The sequence below is a fragment of the Pongo abelii genome, chromosome 4 (genome assembly GCF_028885655.2).
Source record: "Pongo abelii isolate AG06213 chromosome 4, NHGRI_mPonAbe1-v2.0_pri, whole genome shotgun sequence".
NCBI classification, from domain to species: domain Eukaryota; kingdom Metazoa; phylum Chordata; class Mammalia; order Primates; family Hominidae; genus Pongo; species Pongo abelii.
Window position 1 is genome coordinate 110,320,891 of NC_071989.2, and position 17,029 is coordinate 110,337,919.

At 36.9% G+C, this 17,029-nt stretch overlaps 1 protein-coding gene across 5 annotated transcripts in view; it reads right to left on the reverse strand.

Annotated features, from left to right (window-relative positions):
• SLCO6A1 (solute carrier organic anion transporter family member 6A1) overlaps positions 1–17,029 on the reverse strand; it is a 149,017-nt gene that overhangs the window by 74,593 nt on the left and 57,395 nt on the right. For all 5 annotated transcript variants that reach the window (XR_008525406.2, XR_008525407.2, XM_009240933.3 and 2 more), the window contains one exon: positions 794–938. Coding sequence is in view for 3 of the 5 variants with exons in the window: in XM_009240933.3 (XP_009239208.1) it covers positions 794–938 (145 nt within the window). In the remaining 2 variants the exon portion in view is untranslated. The remainder of the gene's footprint in view (positions 1–793; positions 939–17,029) is intronic.

Here is a 17,029-nt window from a genome sequence, read left to right on the forward strand (position 1 = left end):
ATTGGTTATCCTAAAAGTTACTGGATGCATCCTTGACCTTTTACACTCTAAAACAAATCATTGCATTTACAACTTTCCTATTAATGCTAAAACTTTAAAACATTTAATTCCATTTGCAACCTCTTTTGGAGAGCCAATTCTCAATATCTCATAAAATTGTAAATGTACACAATAGCAATTTCCCTTCAATGTCTAAACTTACATCAACTTTTACAAATGTAAGAAGGAGAAATCAACAAACCTGTTCATTACTACATTGGTTGGAAGAGAGAAAAAGTGGGAGGCAACAACATATCCATTAATTGGATAATAAATAAACAATAGCATACTCATAAAATAGGATCGTAAAATAAAATAGCAAACTGAAATGCATTAAATAGATATAGATCAACACAAATCTAAAGAACATAATTTCTGATGAAAAAATAAGCTGCAGAAGAGTATGTATAAAGTGATACATAAATTTTAGAAATAGATGTATATAGACAAGCACATAAGCAGTAAAGATGTACAAACATGCATGGGAATGATTCACTCTGACTTCAGAAGAGTGATTACCTGTGAAAAGGAATGAAGATAAATGGGATAAAGGAGGAATACAGAAGTTTTTACAAGGATTTATATGTTAAAAATATTGACACTATGATGGTAAAGTGCTCATATTTGTAAAATCTGCACAAACCATATCTAGGTATATAATTCTTTATATTTTTATTTATTTCAAGTATTTCATAAGTACATACAATAAGACGTGCAAAATTTTTGAAATGACACAATAAGAAGGTAAATCTACCTGCAAGTGTAGTTGCCACAGTGGGTGTTAATATAAACTGATTTTCTAAATATATAGGCAAAAATTCAGAAGCTCCAATAATAACTAAATATTCTGTAGCTTTTGACAGAGCTAGGCATAAGAACACTGGATTCTTCATCAGAATCTGAAATAAAAATAAGTTATATATCAATTATTTTATTTTGTTAGATAAAGAGGAATAGACAGAACCAAATGCTAATGATCTGTCTACAAAAATTTACCATTCCCAATCTAAACTGAAAATTGATAGATAGATAGATAGATAGATAGATAGATAGATAGATAGATCAGATAGATCCAAACAACAATCTATGATTCGCCAATATACAAATTCTGTAAAAGAAAGTTTGTTTTTGACCATTTAAATTTTGATTTGCTCTTCATACTACTTTAATTTTTATTTATGGGCTTGGAATTTTTTTGTAAAGATTAGAGAAAAATAGGTAAATTATTAACCATATATCTAGAATTTCTCCTTACTTTTGCTTGTCTACTTATTTTTTTAAGCAAGTCTTTTTTATTCAACTAAAACACAAAACAAAGAAAATTTAAGCAATACTCAAGAAAAACCAGTAGGACTGCAGAAAATGTTTTATATTTTACTCTTGGAAATCTACCTATACAAATAATTAAATTATTTAAATTTTGCATTTTGGTAAACTTGTGGAACTTATTTAGAAGGCTTATTAAGATGTGATGGTTTATTATTATCTATTATACTACACAGAGTAATTAAAAAGATAGTAAAATATTAACTTCCAAATTAGTTTCTGTATTTCCTTGGTTATGAGTATCTCACTGAAAATATATTTAGTGCTATTTTATGTTTATATATTTCTAATTTATTTAAATTTTCTTTTTCTGGCCCTAAATGTCCCTGTTAGGTGTGATCATAGTCTGCAAACTCAACTAGTTCAAATTCTCAGTGCTATCTAATTTTACATAGTGTGATTCTGCCATATTTATTCATTCCCATAAGATTAAACACTTGTCTTGCCTTCAACTCCCTACTATCACAAACTACGCTACATTAAACATCCCCGTGCACGTACTTTAAGGTCCAGTGATAGAGTGTCTCTAGAAGCATATATCCTAGAAAGGAATTCCTAGGGCATAAGGATTTAGCATACTTTATTCCACTATTTCTCCAGATTGTTCGCCAGAATGTATCAGGTTACACTAAAATGATTATACCACCACAATGATGGTAGTGTTTCATTTTCTTCATTTAGCTTGTACTTTCTAAAAGTTATCAAAGAAATATTTATGGTTTAGCATGCCCATCCAGAACTATGTCATTTCCACATAAAAAGGTCATTAAACTTGGAAAGGCTTTCTAATTGTCACAACGAAACAAATAATGCTACATGACTTCTGAGGTTGGGTCATAAAATGAAAGTATGACTTTTGCTGGGATCTTTCACACTCTCAGAACTTTTGCCTTGGGACTCAGTCAACATGTTGTAAAAAAGCCCAAGAGAGATGCAGAGGATACGTATGGGTATTCTAGCAAACAGACAGTATCAAAAAACCACAGAGCAAACAAGTCTTCAGATGGTTCCATTCTCCAGACTTTGATCACTCTAGCTCAGGGATCCCCAGCCTCTGTAGAAGGAGTAAGAGGCCGGTCCATGGCCTGTTAGGAAACAAGCCGTGCAGCAGGAGGTGAGCGGCAGGCACGCTCTGTGTCCTGTTAGATCAGCAGCGGCATTAAATTATCATAGGAGCACAAACTCTATTGTGAACTGCACATGCGAGGGATTTAGATTGTGCAATCGCCATGAGAATCTAATACCTGTTTATCTGTCACTGTCTCCCATCACCCCTAGATGGGATGATCTAGTGGCAGGAAAACAAGCTCAGGGCTCCCACTGATTCTACATTATTGTGAGTATGTAATAATAATAGAAATAAAGTGCACAATAAATGTCATGAGCTTGAATCATCCTAAAACCAGCGCCTCCACCCCAGAAAAAATTTCTTCCACAAAACTGGTCCCTGGTGCCAAAATGTTGGGGACTGCTGCTCTAGCTGACCCCAAGTATAGTTGAGAGGGACAAGCCCTGTCCAAATTGCATTCTCATGAGCAAAATATATTTTATATTGTTTTAAGCCACTGAGTTATGGGGTAGTTTATTATGCAGCAGTAGATAACATAATCACAAACACTTGGTGTTATTAGCTGGCTTTCAAAATGTTGCAATGGTAACAAGTATAAAGTAGTACCACAATGCTTTATTTCCTATTTCTCTAACTTCAAATCTAATTGAAACTTTCTTTACACAGTTCTTAGCTATTGGGATTCTTTTTGTGTGTATGAACTGGCTCTTTCTATCTCTGTTAGGCTTCCTGAAATTTTGGGGTAGATTTTCTAAAAATTGCTTGTTTATTCTAAACAGTAATCACTTGGATTTAGATATCTGTCACCCATCTATTAATGTGGTCTACAGTTTCTTTCATAGAACAGAAATCCTTGACTTGATATATCTAATCCATAAAGTTCGAATTCATATTTAATACTATTGCAATCTTGTTTAACATTTTCCAACCTCTATGCCACAAAGGTATTTCTTTCATTTTTAACATTAACTGTGTTTTATCTAATCACATTTTATTAACCTGGAAATCACTTTTATACATAATAGGAGGTAGAAATCCATGGTCATTTTTCACAAATAGCCAAATTGGCTATCACTTCTACTGAACAATTATCTCTGCAGTGACTCTTCTATTACATAGCAAGTTCTTATGTGTAATATTTAGTCTGTTGCTGAATTCTCAGTTCTGTTACATTGATCTGTTAATCTATATCAAGGAAATGTTACACTGTTTTTACTACTGTGGTTTTTCTAGTGAGTCTTAATGGGAAATAGGCCCAGTGCTCTTTGTTTTAGGTATCCATTCCCTTATTCTGCCATACAAATTGTATAATCAGTTTCTCATTTTCTAAAAAATAAAATTTTTTCCATAGTATTGATTATACTTGCATTGGATTCATAGATTATTTAAGAAAAAACTAACCTACATGAAGATTGTCATTTCAAACATTAACATGGTTTAGCTATCAATTTATCCCAGTCATCTTTAATAATGTTGCATAAAGTTTTAATTTTTCCATGAAGTTTTTTAGCACCTCTGTTAAATAAATTTCTGAATTACAGTTTTGTGATTACTTTTTACTTTACTTTTACTTTATTATCTAATTTTAAATGTAGATTATTCTTTCTATTTATTCTATAGTTTATTTTACCTTTATTTTTTATTTACTTATTTTATGTAGTAGATTCAAATATTGATTAACTAGAGAATTACAGCTTTTTTCATACGTTCTTCTAGTTCACAAATGTTATTTATTCATTTATTTTAAAATAATTATTGAGAACTGAATATTAAGCACATTTACCCTAATGAGAGTTATAGCTATATCCTATGATTTTATATAAAAATATTGGTCTGTACTAGCTGCAACAGGCAGAATAAGAAATAAATCTAGTTTTTAATCTTGGCCCTGGAACTGATTTTTGGAGCATCAATAAGCAAATCACCGTTTCTCCATATCTCGTTTTTAGGAAGTATTATATTACACTAGGCAGATTTCTGGATTTAGAGTCAAATACAACACTTATTCTTATGCTCTTAGCCTCAATTAAGCCACAAGTAATGGATATGTGTGTTTGTGTGTGTATGTGTGTGCATAATGTATGTTTTTTTGGAAAAATTACTCATTCTTTTTAAATTACTGTTTCACTATCTGTAAACGAGAAACAAGAATGTCTATTTTTCTGAGTGGTTATGATAATTGAATATATGTAATGGTTTAATACAACTTCTGGCACATAGCAAGTGTCTAGTAAAAATAAACATTAATTTCTTAATTTATAAAATTAAAGGATTGCACTGGATTATGAGATTTGTTGTTTGCAAACTTTAGCGTGCCTTGAATTATCTGCATGGTATAAAACACAGATCGCAGCTCCCATTCCAGATTTCTGAATCTGGAGTCTGGAGTAGGGCCTGAGAATTTGCATTTCTAATAAATTCCCACGTGATGCTGATGTTGCTGGTCTGGAAATCACACAGAATCATTGCACTAGATAATTTTTGTGTTTAAGCTCTTTCAGATTAAAAGGAACAGACACTGTTAATTCCACTGATGCAATTTATCATAAGTTTAAACATAAAAGTAAGAAAACTAATACACTTTCTCAGTAGCTAAACAATTCAGCATTCATAAAGAAATGAGACAACAGGTTGGGCACAGTGGCTCACGCCTGTATTCCCAGCACTTTGGGAGGCCGAGGTGGGCAGATCACGAGGTCAGGAGTTCAAGACCAGCCTGGCCAACATGGTGAAACCCCGTCGCTACTAAAAATACAAAAATTAGGCTGGGTGCAGTGGCTCACACCTGTAATCCCAACATTTTGAGAGGTCAAGGCAGGTGGATCACAAGGTCAGGAGATCGAGACCATTCTGGCTAACATGGTGAAACCCTGTCTCTACTAAAAATACAAAAAATTAGCCGGGCATAGTGGCAGGCGCCTGTTGTCCCAGCTACTCGAGAGGCTGAGGCAGGAGAATGGCGTGAACCCGGAAGGTGGAGCTTGCAATGAGCTGAGATGGTGCCACTGCACTTCAGCCTGGAGACAGAGCGAGACTCCATCTCAAAAAAAGACAGAAAACAAGTGAGACATCATTCAGAGTAAGTCTTAATTACTTCAAAGACCCAGATATTCAACTTACTTCTGTCTCCTTATTGTGTATTCATCTAGGTCTATTTTAGCTAGTGACTATTTTCTTCATATTTACTTCTCTTTCTCAATGCCCTTTGTACTTTTATTTTTGCTATGTCAGTATATCAAAGTTGTGTTGTTTGAGTTTCCCACTCTTCCTCTTATTTATGCTTTCCCCCAAAAGAGGATTGACTAGATTAGTTAGTCACTCTTCAACAAGGTGTCCTTACTGGACATTTTTTTCAAATTAGGACATTTCCCAGGTTTAGGAGTAATCTAAAAATTGCTTTATTAAGCTCAAGTGCTGATGCCAAAAACTGTAACAGTTTTGGCTAAAACATTTGGACTACATTATACATAGCATGGTAACCAATGCACAAGGAAATATTTCTGGGCACTGTATTCTGAAAGGGACTGTGAGAATAGCAAATATTAAGAATGCCATAGATTCCCTTCCAATAAAATACCCAGGATTTCCTGCATTTTAAAAAGTCTATTTCTTTTCTTAGAAATAAATATGACAGGGAAAGGTGAAAGCCAGATAGATACACAAATAAATATACAAAGAGTTTTATGCAGTGAACTCAGGCTCAATTCTGACAGATGTTGATATAAAAAGGGAGAAATCAGAATAGTGCTGTACAGTAGCAGACAGTTCTATTCAACCATCCCTATTTCGCAGTACTGTGGCTATTAGGTAGCCCTTGTTAATCACAGAATTTGTCTACAACCAAGGTTTTTTCCATACAAGAAGGGGTTCATTCTGGTCTAGGATTGCTTTCCAGTTAGGCTAGGTACTCCTACATGTGCTTACTTAGTAAGAGTCTGAAATAAGAGTAGCATCTGCAAATATATAAAGTATAAGTTATAAAGGCTGCAGAAAAGTAGTTTTAAGCTAAGGATAGTCCTCTAATAGAAGTCAGAAACAAATGATGAGGAGGAAATAAAGGCAGAGGAATGTTGCAGGGAGGAAAGGGTTTGTAAAATCTCAACCAGGGCTCATTGAAGGTGGGACATATAGTGTTCCAACTAATTCTAGAATTTTATCTTTCAAGCATAGATTTACTCCCTACCTTAATCAAGTTTGCATGGCAGAAGACACTGATTCTGCCAGTAAAAGACCTTTCCCTAGAGACAAAAAGGATGAAAACATAAGTTAAAGAGGAGACCAATAAATCACTTTGCACTCTTTGTTTTACTTTGTGATTTAACTTATTTGATCTGTTCTTGATTCTTTATGCTAAATAGCCATAATTAGCCATAGAAAATAATGGCTCATCAATCTGTCCATCAGAATAAAATATCTCCTCTAGAAAATGCTGCTAATTGCAAATTAAAAATTTTTTTTGCTAGCTCTGCTGGCATTTCACTTCTTGTATTTTCAGAAAAACCAGTTTATTTAGAGTCACACCTAGATGATTCAGAGACTAAAACTACTACAAAATTTCTGACCTAAATAAAAGTGATAACTATAATTTTGTTTTCTTTCATTTTGTTTTCAACTTTCATTTTAGGTTTGTTACATGGGTAAATTGCATGTCATAAGGGGGTGTGGTTTCAGAAAATTTTGTCACCCAGATAATCAGAATAATACTCAATAGGTAGTTTTTCAATGCTCACCCTTCTCCCACCCTCTACTTTCAAACAGACCCCAGTGGCTATTGCTCCCTTCTTTGTGTCCATGTGTACTCAATGGACTTTAGCTCCCACTTATAAGTGAGGACATGAGGTATTTGATTTTCTGTTTTTGAGTCAATTTGCTTAGGATAATGGCCTCCAGCTCCTTCCATGTTCCAGTGAAAACTAAAATCTCATTTTTATATAGCAGCATAGTATTCCATGGTGTATATATACTACATTTTCTTTATCCATTTCACCACTAATGAGCATCTAGGTGGATTCCATGTATTTGCTATTGTGAATAGTACTGTTATGAACATATGCATGCATGTGTCTTTATGATAGAACAATTTATATTCCTTTGGGTTTATATCCAGTAATGGGATTGCTGGGTCAAATGGTAGTTCTGTTTTAACTTCTTTGAGGAATTGCCACACTGCTTTCCACAATGGCTGAAGTGATTTATACTCCCTCCAGCGGTGTTTAAGAGTTCCTTTTCTCTGCAACCACACCAGCATGTTATTTTTCCACTTTTTAAAATAGCCATTTTTGCTGGTGTGCAATGGTATCTTATTGTGGTTTTGATCTGAATTTCCCTAATAATGAGTGACATTGAGCATTTTTCATATATTTTTTGGCCACATGTATGTTTTCTTTTGAAAAGACACTTTTGAAAAAGTGTCTGTTTATGTCCTTTGCCCATTTTATAGTGGGGTTGTTTGGGGTTGTTTTGCTTGCTGATTTGTTTGAGTTCTTTATAGACCTTTGTCAGATGCATAGTTTGCAAATATTTTCTCCTATTCTGTAGATTGTCTGTGTACTCTGTTGATAGTTTCTTTTGCTGTGCAGAACGCTTTAGTTTAATTAAGTCCCACTTGTCAATTTTTGTTTTTGTCATGATTGTTTTCAGAGTCTCCGTCGTGTCTTTGCCTGGGCCAACATCCAGAATGGTGTTTCCTAGATTGTCTTCTACGGTTTTTATACTTTAGATTTTACATTTAAATCTTTATTCCATCTTGAGTTGATTTTTGTATATGATGAAAGGTAGGGGTCCAGTTTCAATTCCACATATAGTTAGCCAGTCATCCCAGCATCATTTATTGAATAGGGAGTAATTTGCCTATTGCTTGTATTTGGTGGCTTTGTTGAAGATCAGATGGTTGTAGGTGTGCACCTTTATTTCTGTGTTCTCCATTCTGTTCCATTGGTCTCTGTGTCTGTTTATGTACCAGTACCATGCCGTTTTAGGAGCCTTGTAGTATATTTTGAAGTTGGGTAGTGTCATCCTCCAGCTTTGCTCTTTTTGCTTAGGATTGCTTTGGCTCTTGAGGGTTTTTGTTGTTGATGATGTTCCAAATGAATTCTAGAATGGCTGTTTTTACTAATTCTGTGAAAAATGTCATTGGTAGTTCATTAGGATAGTATTAAATCTGTAAATAGCTTTGGGCAGAATAGCCATTTTAACTATATTGATTCTTCCTATTCATGAGTCTGGAATATTTTTCCATTTGTTTGTGTTGTCTTTGATTTCTTTCAGCAGTGTTTTATAGTTCTCCTTGTACGGATCTTTCAACATCCTGGTTAGTTGTATTCCTATATTTTAGTCTTTTTGTGGCTGTCGTGAATGGGATTGCATTCTTGATTTGGCTCTCAGCTTGGACATTATTGGTGTAGAGAAATGCTACTGATTTCTGTACATTGACTTTGTACCCTGAAACTTTGCTGAAGTTGTTTATGAAATCTGGGAGCCACTGGGAAGATACTATGGGGCTTTCTAGGTATAGTATTACATTGTCTGTAAAGAAAATAAGTTTGACTTCCTCTCTTCCTATTTGGATGTGCTTTATTTCTTTCTCTTGTCTGATTGCTCTGGCCAGGACTTCCAATACTAGGTTGAACAGGAGTGGTGAGAGAGGGCATTCTTGTCTTGTTCCAGTTTTCAAAGGGGAATATTTCCAGCTTTTCCCCATTCAGTATGAGGTTGGTTATGGGTTTGTCGTAGATGACTCTTATTTTGAGGTATGTACCTTTGATGCCTAGTTTGTTGAAAGGTTTTTTGTTTTTTTGTTTTTTGTTTTTTGTTTTTTTTGAGACAGAGTCTCACTCTGTCGCCCAGGCTGGAGTGCAGTGGAGCAATCTCGGCTCACCGCAACCTCTGCCTCCTGGGTTCAAGCAATTCTTCTGCCTCAGCCTCCCAAGTGGCTGGGATTACAGGCACCCGCCACTATGCCCTGCTAATTTTTTGTATTTTGGTAGAGACAGAGTTTCACCATGTTGGCCAGACTAGTCTCAAACTCCTGACCTCATGATTTGCCACCTCAGCCTCCCAAAGTGCTGGGATTACAGGTGTGAACCACCACGCCCGGCCCTGTTCAAAATTTTTAACCCAAAAGGATATTGAATTTTATCAAAAGGATTTTCTGCATCTATCGAGATGATCATGTGCTTTTGTTTTTAGTTCTGTTTATATGGTGAATCACATTTAGTGATTTGTGTATGTAGAACCAACCTTGCATCCCAGAAATAAAGCCTACTCAATTGTTGTGGTTTAGTTTTTTGATGTGCACCTGGATTCAGTTTGCTAGTATTTTTCTGAGAGTGTTTGCATTTATGTTCATCAGGGATGTTGGCCTGAAGGGTTCTTATTTCACTTGTGTCTCTGCCAGGTTTTGGTATCAGAATGACATTGGCCTCATAGAACGTGTTAAGGAGGAGTACCTCCCCCTTGATTTTTTTAGAATAGTTTCAGTAGGATTGGTTATCAGCTCTTCTTTATGTGTCTAGTAGAATTTGACTGTGAATATAAAACACAGTTTAGAAAATAATACTCTAAAGATTGAGACCAAAGGCAAGAATTGGCCTCACAGAAAAAGATAATGAGAAACAGCAGGAAACAATTTTGAGCAGATGAAATGCCTTAAATGCTAAACTAAGATATACAACTGATGTGGAAGATCCCCTCGGCATATTGCATTAGATGAAAAAAGCTAGGTGCGGAAGAGTGTGTAAAGCATGCATTCATTACTTTTAACAAAAGGGGTACAAAAATATATTAAGACATATTATTTTGAAGATATTTGCTTATATAGCTGCAAGACATCCCTGGACACATAAATATGAAATTAATAACATTTGCAGATGACTCCAGGGAAAAATACAGGGGACAGATAGACTTATCACTGAATCCTTTCAAATTCTGAATCATGTAAAAATATTACCTATTAAAAAGTAAAAGAAAAAAAAAAAAAGAATTTGGCTGTGAATCTGTTTCATGCAGAGTCTTTTCTGGTTGGTTGGTCGTTTTTCTTATAATTGATTCAATTTTGGAACTCAATACTTGTCTGTTCAGGGTTTCAATTTCTTCCTGGTTCAATCTTAGAAGGTTGCATGCTTCCAGAAATTTATCCGTTTCTTCCAGATTTTCTAGTTTGTGTGCATAGCAGTGCTTGTAATAGTCTCTGAGGATTTTTTGTATAACTGTGAGGTTAGTGGTAATTTCCCCTTTGTCATTTCTGATTATGTTTATTTATATCTTGTCTCTTTTCTTCTTTATTTGTCTACCTAGTGGTCTATCAATCTTATTCTTCCTAAGAATAAACGTTTCATTTCATTGATCTTTTTATGGTTTTTCTCATCTTCGTTTTGTTCAGTTCAGCTCCGATTTTGTTTCCTTCTTTTCTTCTGCTACCTTTGGAGTTGGTTTGCTCTTATTTTTAGTTTCCCTAGGTGTGATGTTAGATTGTTAATTTGAGACATTTGTAACTTTTTTATGTGAGTGTTTAGCACTATAAACTTCCTTCTTAACAATGCTTTAGCTGTGTTCCAGAGATTCTGGTATGTTGCATCTTTGTTTTCATTACTTTCAGAGAATTTCTTGATTTCTGCCTTAATTTTATTGTTTACCCAAAAGTCATTCAGGAGCAGACTGTTTAATTTCCATGTAATTGTATGGTTTTGAGAGATCTTCTTGATATCAATTTCTATTTTTATTGCACTGTTGTTTGAGAGTGCAGTTGGTATGATTTCATTTTATTTGAATTTGTTAAGAATTGCTTTATGGATGATTGTGTGGTCAATTTTAGAGGATGTGCCATGTGCAGATGAGAAGAATGTATATTTTGTTTTGGTTAGATGGAGTGTTCCATAGATGACTGTTAGGTACATTTGGTCAAGTGTCAGGTTTAGGTCCCAAATATCTTTGTTAGTATTCTGCCTCAGTGATCTGTCCAATACTGTCAGTGGGGTGTTGAAGTCTCCCACTGTTATTGTGCAGTTATCTAAGTCTCTTCACAAGTCTCTGAGAAATTGTTTTATGAGACTGGGCATTCCAGTATTGGTTGCATATATATTTAGGGGAGTTAGCTCTGCTTGTTGAGTTCAACCTTTGTCATTATATAATTCCCCCCTTTGTCCTTTTTGATGATTGCTGGTTTAAAGTTGGTTTTGCCTGAAATAAGAATAGCAATCCCTGCTTTTTATTGCTTTCCACTTGCTTGATAGATATTTCTCCATCCTTTTACTTTGAGCCTATGGGTGTCCTTGCATGTGAGATGGGTCTCTTGAAGATAGCATACAGTTAGGTCTTGCTTTATTATCCGACTTGACAGTCTGTGCCTTTTAAGTGGGAGCTATAACCCATTTCTGTTCAAGGTTAATATTCATATGTATGGATTTGATCCTATCATTGTGTGGTTAGCTGGTTGTTATGTAGACTTGATTGTGTATTTGCTTTATAGTGTCAATAGTACTTGAGTGTGTTTTTGTGGTGGTCAGTAATGGTGTTTCATTTCCATGATTAGCATCGCCTTAGGAACTTCTTATAAGGCAGGCTTGGTGGTAATAAATTCTCTTAGTATTTGCTTGTCTAAAAAGTATTTTATTTCTCTTTGGATTATGAAGCTTAGTTTGGTTGGATATGAAATTCTTGGTTCTAATTTCTTTTCTTTAAAATTCCTGAATATAGACCCCCAATCTCTTCTGGTTGTAGAGTTTCTGCTGACAGGTCTACTGTAGCAGTAGGTGACCTTTCCCTTCACTCTAGCTGCCTTTAGTGTTTTTTACTTTGCAGTGACCTTGGAGGATCTGATAACTATGTCTCTTTGAGATAGTCATCTTGTATAATATCTCACAAGGGTACTTTGAATTTCCTGATTTTTTTTTTTTTTGAGACGGAGTCTCGCTCTATTGCCCAGGCTGGAGTGCAGTGGCACGATCTCAGCTCACTGCAAGCTCTGTCTCCCGGGTTCATGCCATTCTCCTGCCTAAGCCTCCCAAGTAGCTGAGACTACAGGCACCCGCCACCACGCCCAGCTAATTTTTTGTATTTTTAGTAGAGATGGGGTTTCACCGTGTTAGCCAGGATGGTCTTGATCTCCTGACCTCGTGATCCGCCTGCCTCGGCCCCCCAAAGTCCTGGGATTACAGGCGTGAGCCACTGCGCCTCGCCTGAATTTCCTGATTTTTGTATTGACCTCTCTAGTGAGATTGGGGAAATTTTTGTGGACAATATCCTCAAAAATGTTTTCCAAGTTGCTTGCTCTTTCTCCCTGTCTTTCAGGGATGCCAGTGAGTCATAGATTTGGTCTATTAACATAATCTCATATTTCTTTTAGGTTTTGTCCATTTTGCAAAATTCTTCTTTATTTTTGTCTGAGTTAATTCAAACCACTGGTCTTCAAGCTCCGAGATTCTTTCCTCAACCGATAATACTCCCAATTATGTTATGAAATTCTTGTAGTGCGTTTTTCAGCTGTATCATCTAGATTTGGTTCTTTCTTAAAATGGCTACTTAATCTTTCATCACTTTCATCATTTTACTGGATTCCTTATATTCCTTGGGATGGGTTTCAGCATTCTTCTGAATATCTAAAATCTTCATTTCCATGCAGATTCTGAATTCTGTCATTTCAGCCATTTCATCCTGGTGAATAAGCATTGCTGGGGAGCTAGTGAGGTTGTTTGGAAGTAAAAAGACATTCTGGCTTTTAGAGTTGCCAGGCTTTTTGTGCTGGTTCTTACTCATGTGTGTGGGCTATGTTCCTTTAACCATGGTGTAATTTGACTAGAGTCAGTTGACTTCATTTCTGGATGTTTTCAGAGGGCCAAGTCTTTGTGCAGCATCTTTATTTGTGACAGAATTCCTGTGCTTGGTTTCATAGCGGGATATATTAGCCAAGTATTTTCAGTGTTGAAGTTTAGGCTACAATCCAGTAGATGGCACGTAAGCATCATGGACAGTAGGTGGGCTCTTGCTCAGCCATGCAGCACCTCTGTATTTCCTTGTATTTGCAGCCATGCTCTCTCAGTGCTCTGAGAGTGTGGGCTCCTTTCCAACTAGCACTGGCTGCAGATCTCAGCTTGGCATTTCCGGGCTGCGCATCATAGCCCTGGGGCAAGCTGATGCTTTTTCTTCCCTCCCTGGCTTGGAGGCACCAGGGGCAAGGATCTTGGCAGTGGCAATGGCAGAGGGCCTTTCATTAATCTCTTGGGGCTCCACTCCAGAGAAGCACACCAATTGGTATGATTAGCCAGGGTGAAGCACCTGTGTTGCAGGCCCAAGCCGAGGTGCCCTGCCTAGTAGTGAGCAGGGGGCTCACAGGCAAGGAAGACTGGTCTTTTCTCCACAGGGCAGCCATGGCATGCCGGAGGTGTGAGTAAAGCACTCATACCCTTTATCTCTTTCCCAGCCTAAGGATAGTAACCGTGGTACCACTGCAGCAGCAAGGGCAGAGGGGCTGTGAGTTGTCTCTGGAATTTCCTCCCCAGAGAAATGCAGAGCCATCATCAACTGAAGGGTTCATGTTGGGGCAGGGTGACTGTGCTGGGTGCCCAGGTGGAGAGGCCCTGCCCAGTGAGGAGTCACAGGGGCAGGATTCCATGTGGAAAACAATCTGGTTGCTTTTGTATAAGGAAGCTGCACTGTGCAGGAGGCCTGCAATAGTCCTTAAGCTCATTGCTCCCTATCGAGCCTGAGGGCAGTAGAGTGGCATAAATACCAGGCCTGTCTGTTACCTCTGGGAGCCCCATCCCAGGGATATACAGAGCTGCTACCAGCCTGAGAGCTCAGGCAGGGGTGGGTTGGCTGTGCTAGCATCCCACGCCAGTGGACTTTGTCTGGCAAGGTGTAGTGGAGGCTAGGCCCTCAGTCCATCTTGCTTATCAGCACTGTGGATATGGCCCCTATCCTGGGTGCATGTGAGAGAACCTGGCCTCCTTTATTGGCAGAAACACAGCTGCTAGCATAGGGGTGTTCAGGAGTCCATTGCCCTGGGATTTGGCATGTACCTGAACAGCAGCTCTGCACAGGCTCCATGCAGCTCTTCATGTCATTCTGGAGGCCCTGGATGGAGCGGGTTGGGGGAATCTCCTGTGCCCAGGGTTGCAAAGATCTGTGGCAGAAGTGTGGGACCCTGGGAGCTCTCACTCACTTGCTGTTTCCCCTCCGTGGAGAGCCTACCATGACTCTATACCAATCCCAGGTGGGCAACTGTCCTGTCTCAGTCTTCCCTCTTCTCCATGGGTCATGTTGCTTCCTTGATGAATCCCAATGTGTCCTCCTGGACAGGCCAGTTGATAAGCTAGTGTTTACTTGCCACTCTCCTCTCCATGAGAACAGCACACACTAGCTGCTTCTAGTCAGACATCTTGGCACTCTCTAATATAGTTTTGAAAATTATGTTATTTAAATAGGATTTATATTGATTCTTCTCTCTATGATAGCAATTTACTTGCTTTCAAAGGAAATTCATTGTTTTAACTACAAATAGGAAGATGACTAAATAATTTGGACAGCAGCTTCCTTTGATTTATTTTGTCAACAATTAACAGTCACATAGCAATAATAGCTCACATTCATTTTGTCTTTTACAGTTCACAAGATTTTTAATATCATAATATTCATTGACACTTCCTTATTCATCTGAGTCCTATTATGCAAATATATAGTCCCTCCAATAAGGCAGGAAACTTACATGTGAGATGAAGAAAAAGGATAAGAGAGTTGAGCTCTCTGTTCCACACATTTAGAGGGAGCTTTTCCTCTATAAAATATTATTCCTTACCAAATTCCATCCAGGATTTTTTTTTTGCTTTTTGCTTTTCTGTGATCTTTCCTAACCTCCAAACTTTATGTTTTTATTCTTTTTTAAATGTTTCTAATCCATTTTATTCTTACAGCTATAGAGAGGTAGCTTTTGTTCTTACCCTCTGTTCTACTTTCTGTTCTTAAAGTCTAATTCCAACTACTTTTACATTTATAACTTTTAACCTCGTGGATATTATAACTGCATAAAAATGTTAAATATTTTGTATTTGTTTTAGCTTTTCTATTTTATTTTACTTGCATCTATCTTGTCTACTTTAAAACTATTAAAATTACTGACATTTTCATAAACTCTTTCCTTTCCTTTTTGGAAAAATGTTTTAAAAAATATAATGACCTGCAAGAAACATGGTAAGAGTAGATAATCCATTCGAAAAATAGCTAGTTTTCTGTCTCACTTTAATAAAAATTCATTACAAGAAAAGACTATTTTTTAAAATCTATGCCTAGACACTCAGGAGAAGTATATTTAAACCAGCTCCTAGTCAATAAGTCTTCTACTGATGATGACATATGATTTCTTTGTTGGAATGATTTCCTAGTTGTCCTTGTGTCAAGAGTTTGTAAACAGCCATTGGATTTCAAGAAAATGATCCAAACCAAATGGCATGAACCATGAGGGATAGAACTATAGAATTAATAGAGAAAGACAATTGGCCTTTAGCAAGTTAAGTTCCTCCAAACACTCTTTTTTAGTTTTATTATTTTCCAGTCAATTTTCCACTCTTTTATCAAGATAAAAGGAAACTTTGGTTATGTAGTCTCCCTAATTTTTTGTGCAATTCTTCCCCTAATCTAAAATCACAGATATCTCACATAAGCCCAGTTCAAGACCAGCCTGGGCAACAGGTAGAGAAATCTCAACAGTGAGATTTCTCTACATAAAATTTAAAAATTAGCTGGGTATGGTGATGTGCACCTACAGTCCCAGCTACTCAGGGGGGCTGAGGGAGACTGAGGCTGCAGTGAGCCATGATCATGCTGCTGCGTTTCAGCCTGGGTGACAGAGTGAGACCCTGCCCCCTCCAAAAAAAAAAAAGAAAAGAAAGGAAAAAGCAAACATTTAAAAAATTCTTTTGAACATTCTTATAATAGTTTACATGAAGTCTTTGTTTACTACATCCAACACCTGAGCCACCTCAGAGACACTTTGTACTGACGTTTTCTTTATATGGGCCACAATTTCTTCTTTCTTTGCATTTTTCATGAGGTTTTGTTGAAAATTGGATACTTTAAATAATACGTTGTAGCTTTTCTGGATTCTGACTTCCCCACCATCAGGAGTTGCGTTATTGCTGTTTTCTGTCTTTTGTTTATTACTTTTCAGGGCTAATTAAATAAATTTTATCTTCCTAGGAGTATGCAGCCACTGAAGCCTATGTTCTATTTTTAATTATTTTCCTCATTTTTAAGCCTGGCTTCCCAGGAGTCACCCTGGGTCAGCATAACTTGATGGCCACCCAATAATTGGGCAGGGGTTTTACTTAAATATCTTGAGTCAGTAGGGCTTCCACTTTTTGCTGAGGGGATCTGTACATGAATTGGATCACATATTCAAGTTTCAGGCAGTTTACAACCTGCTTTGACTTTCACTTTCTGTTTATGTAAGGACTTGTGCTCAGCCAGGAACCAGTAGATAACTGGGGCCATCTCTGACCTCTCCTGAGTGTGTGAACCCTTTCAGATCCCCATGAATATATTAAGGCTTTCAAAGCCCAGTATCATTGGCCAGATATACCTTTTACATTTTTGGCTGGTTTACTG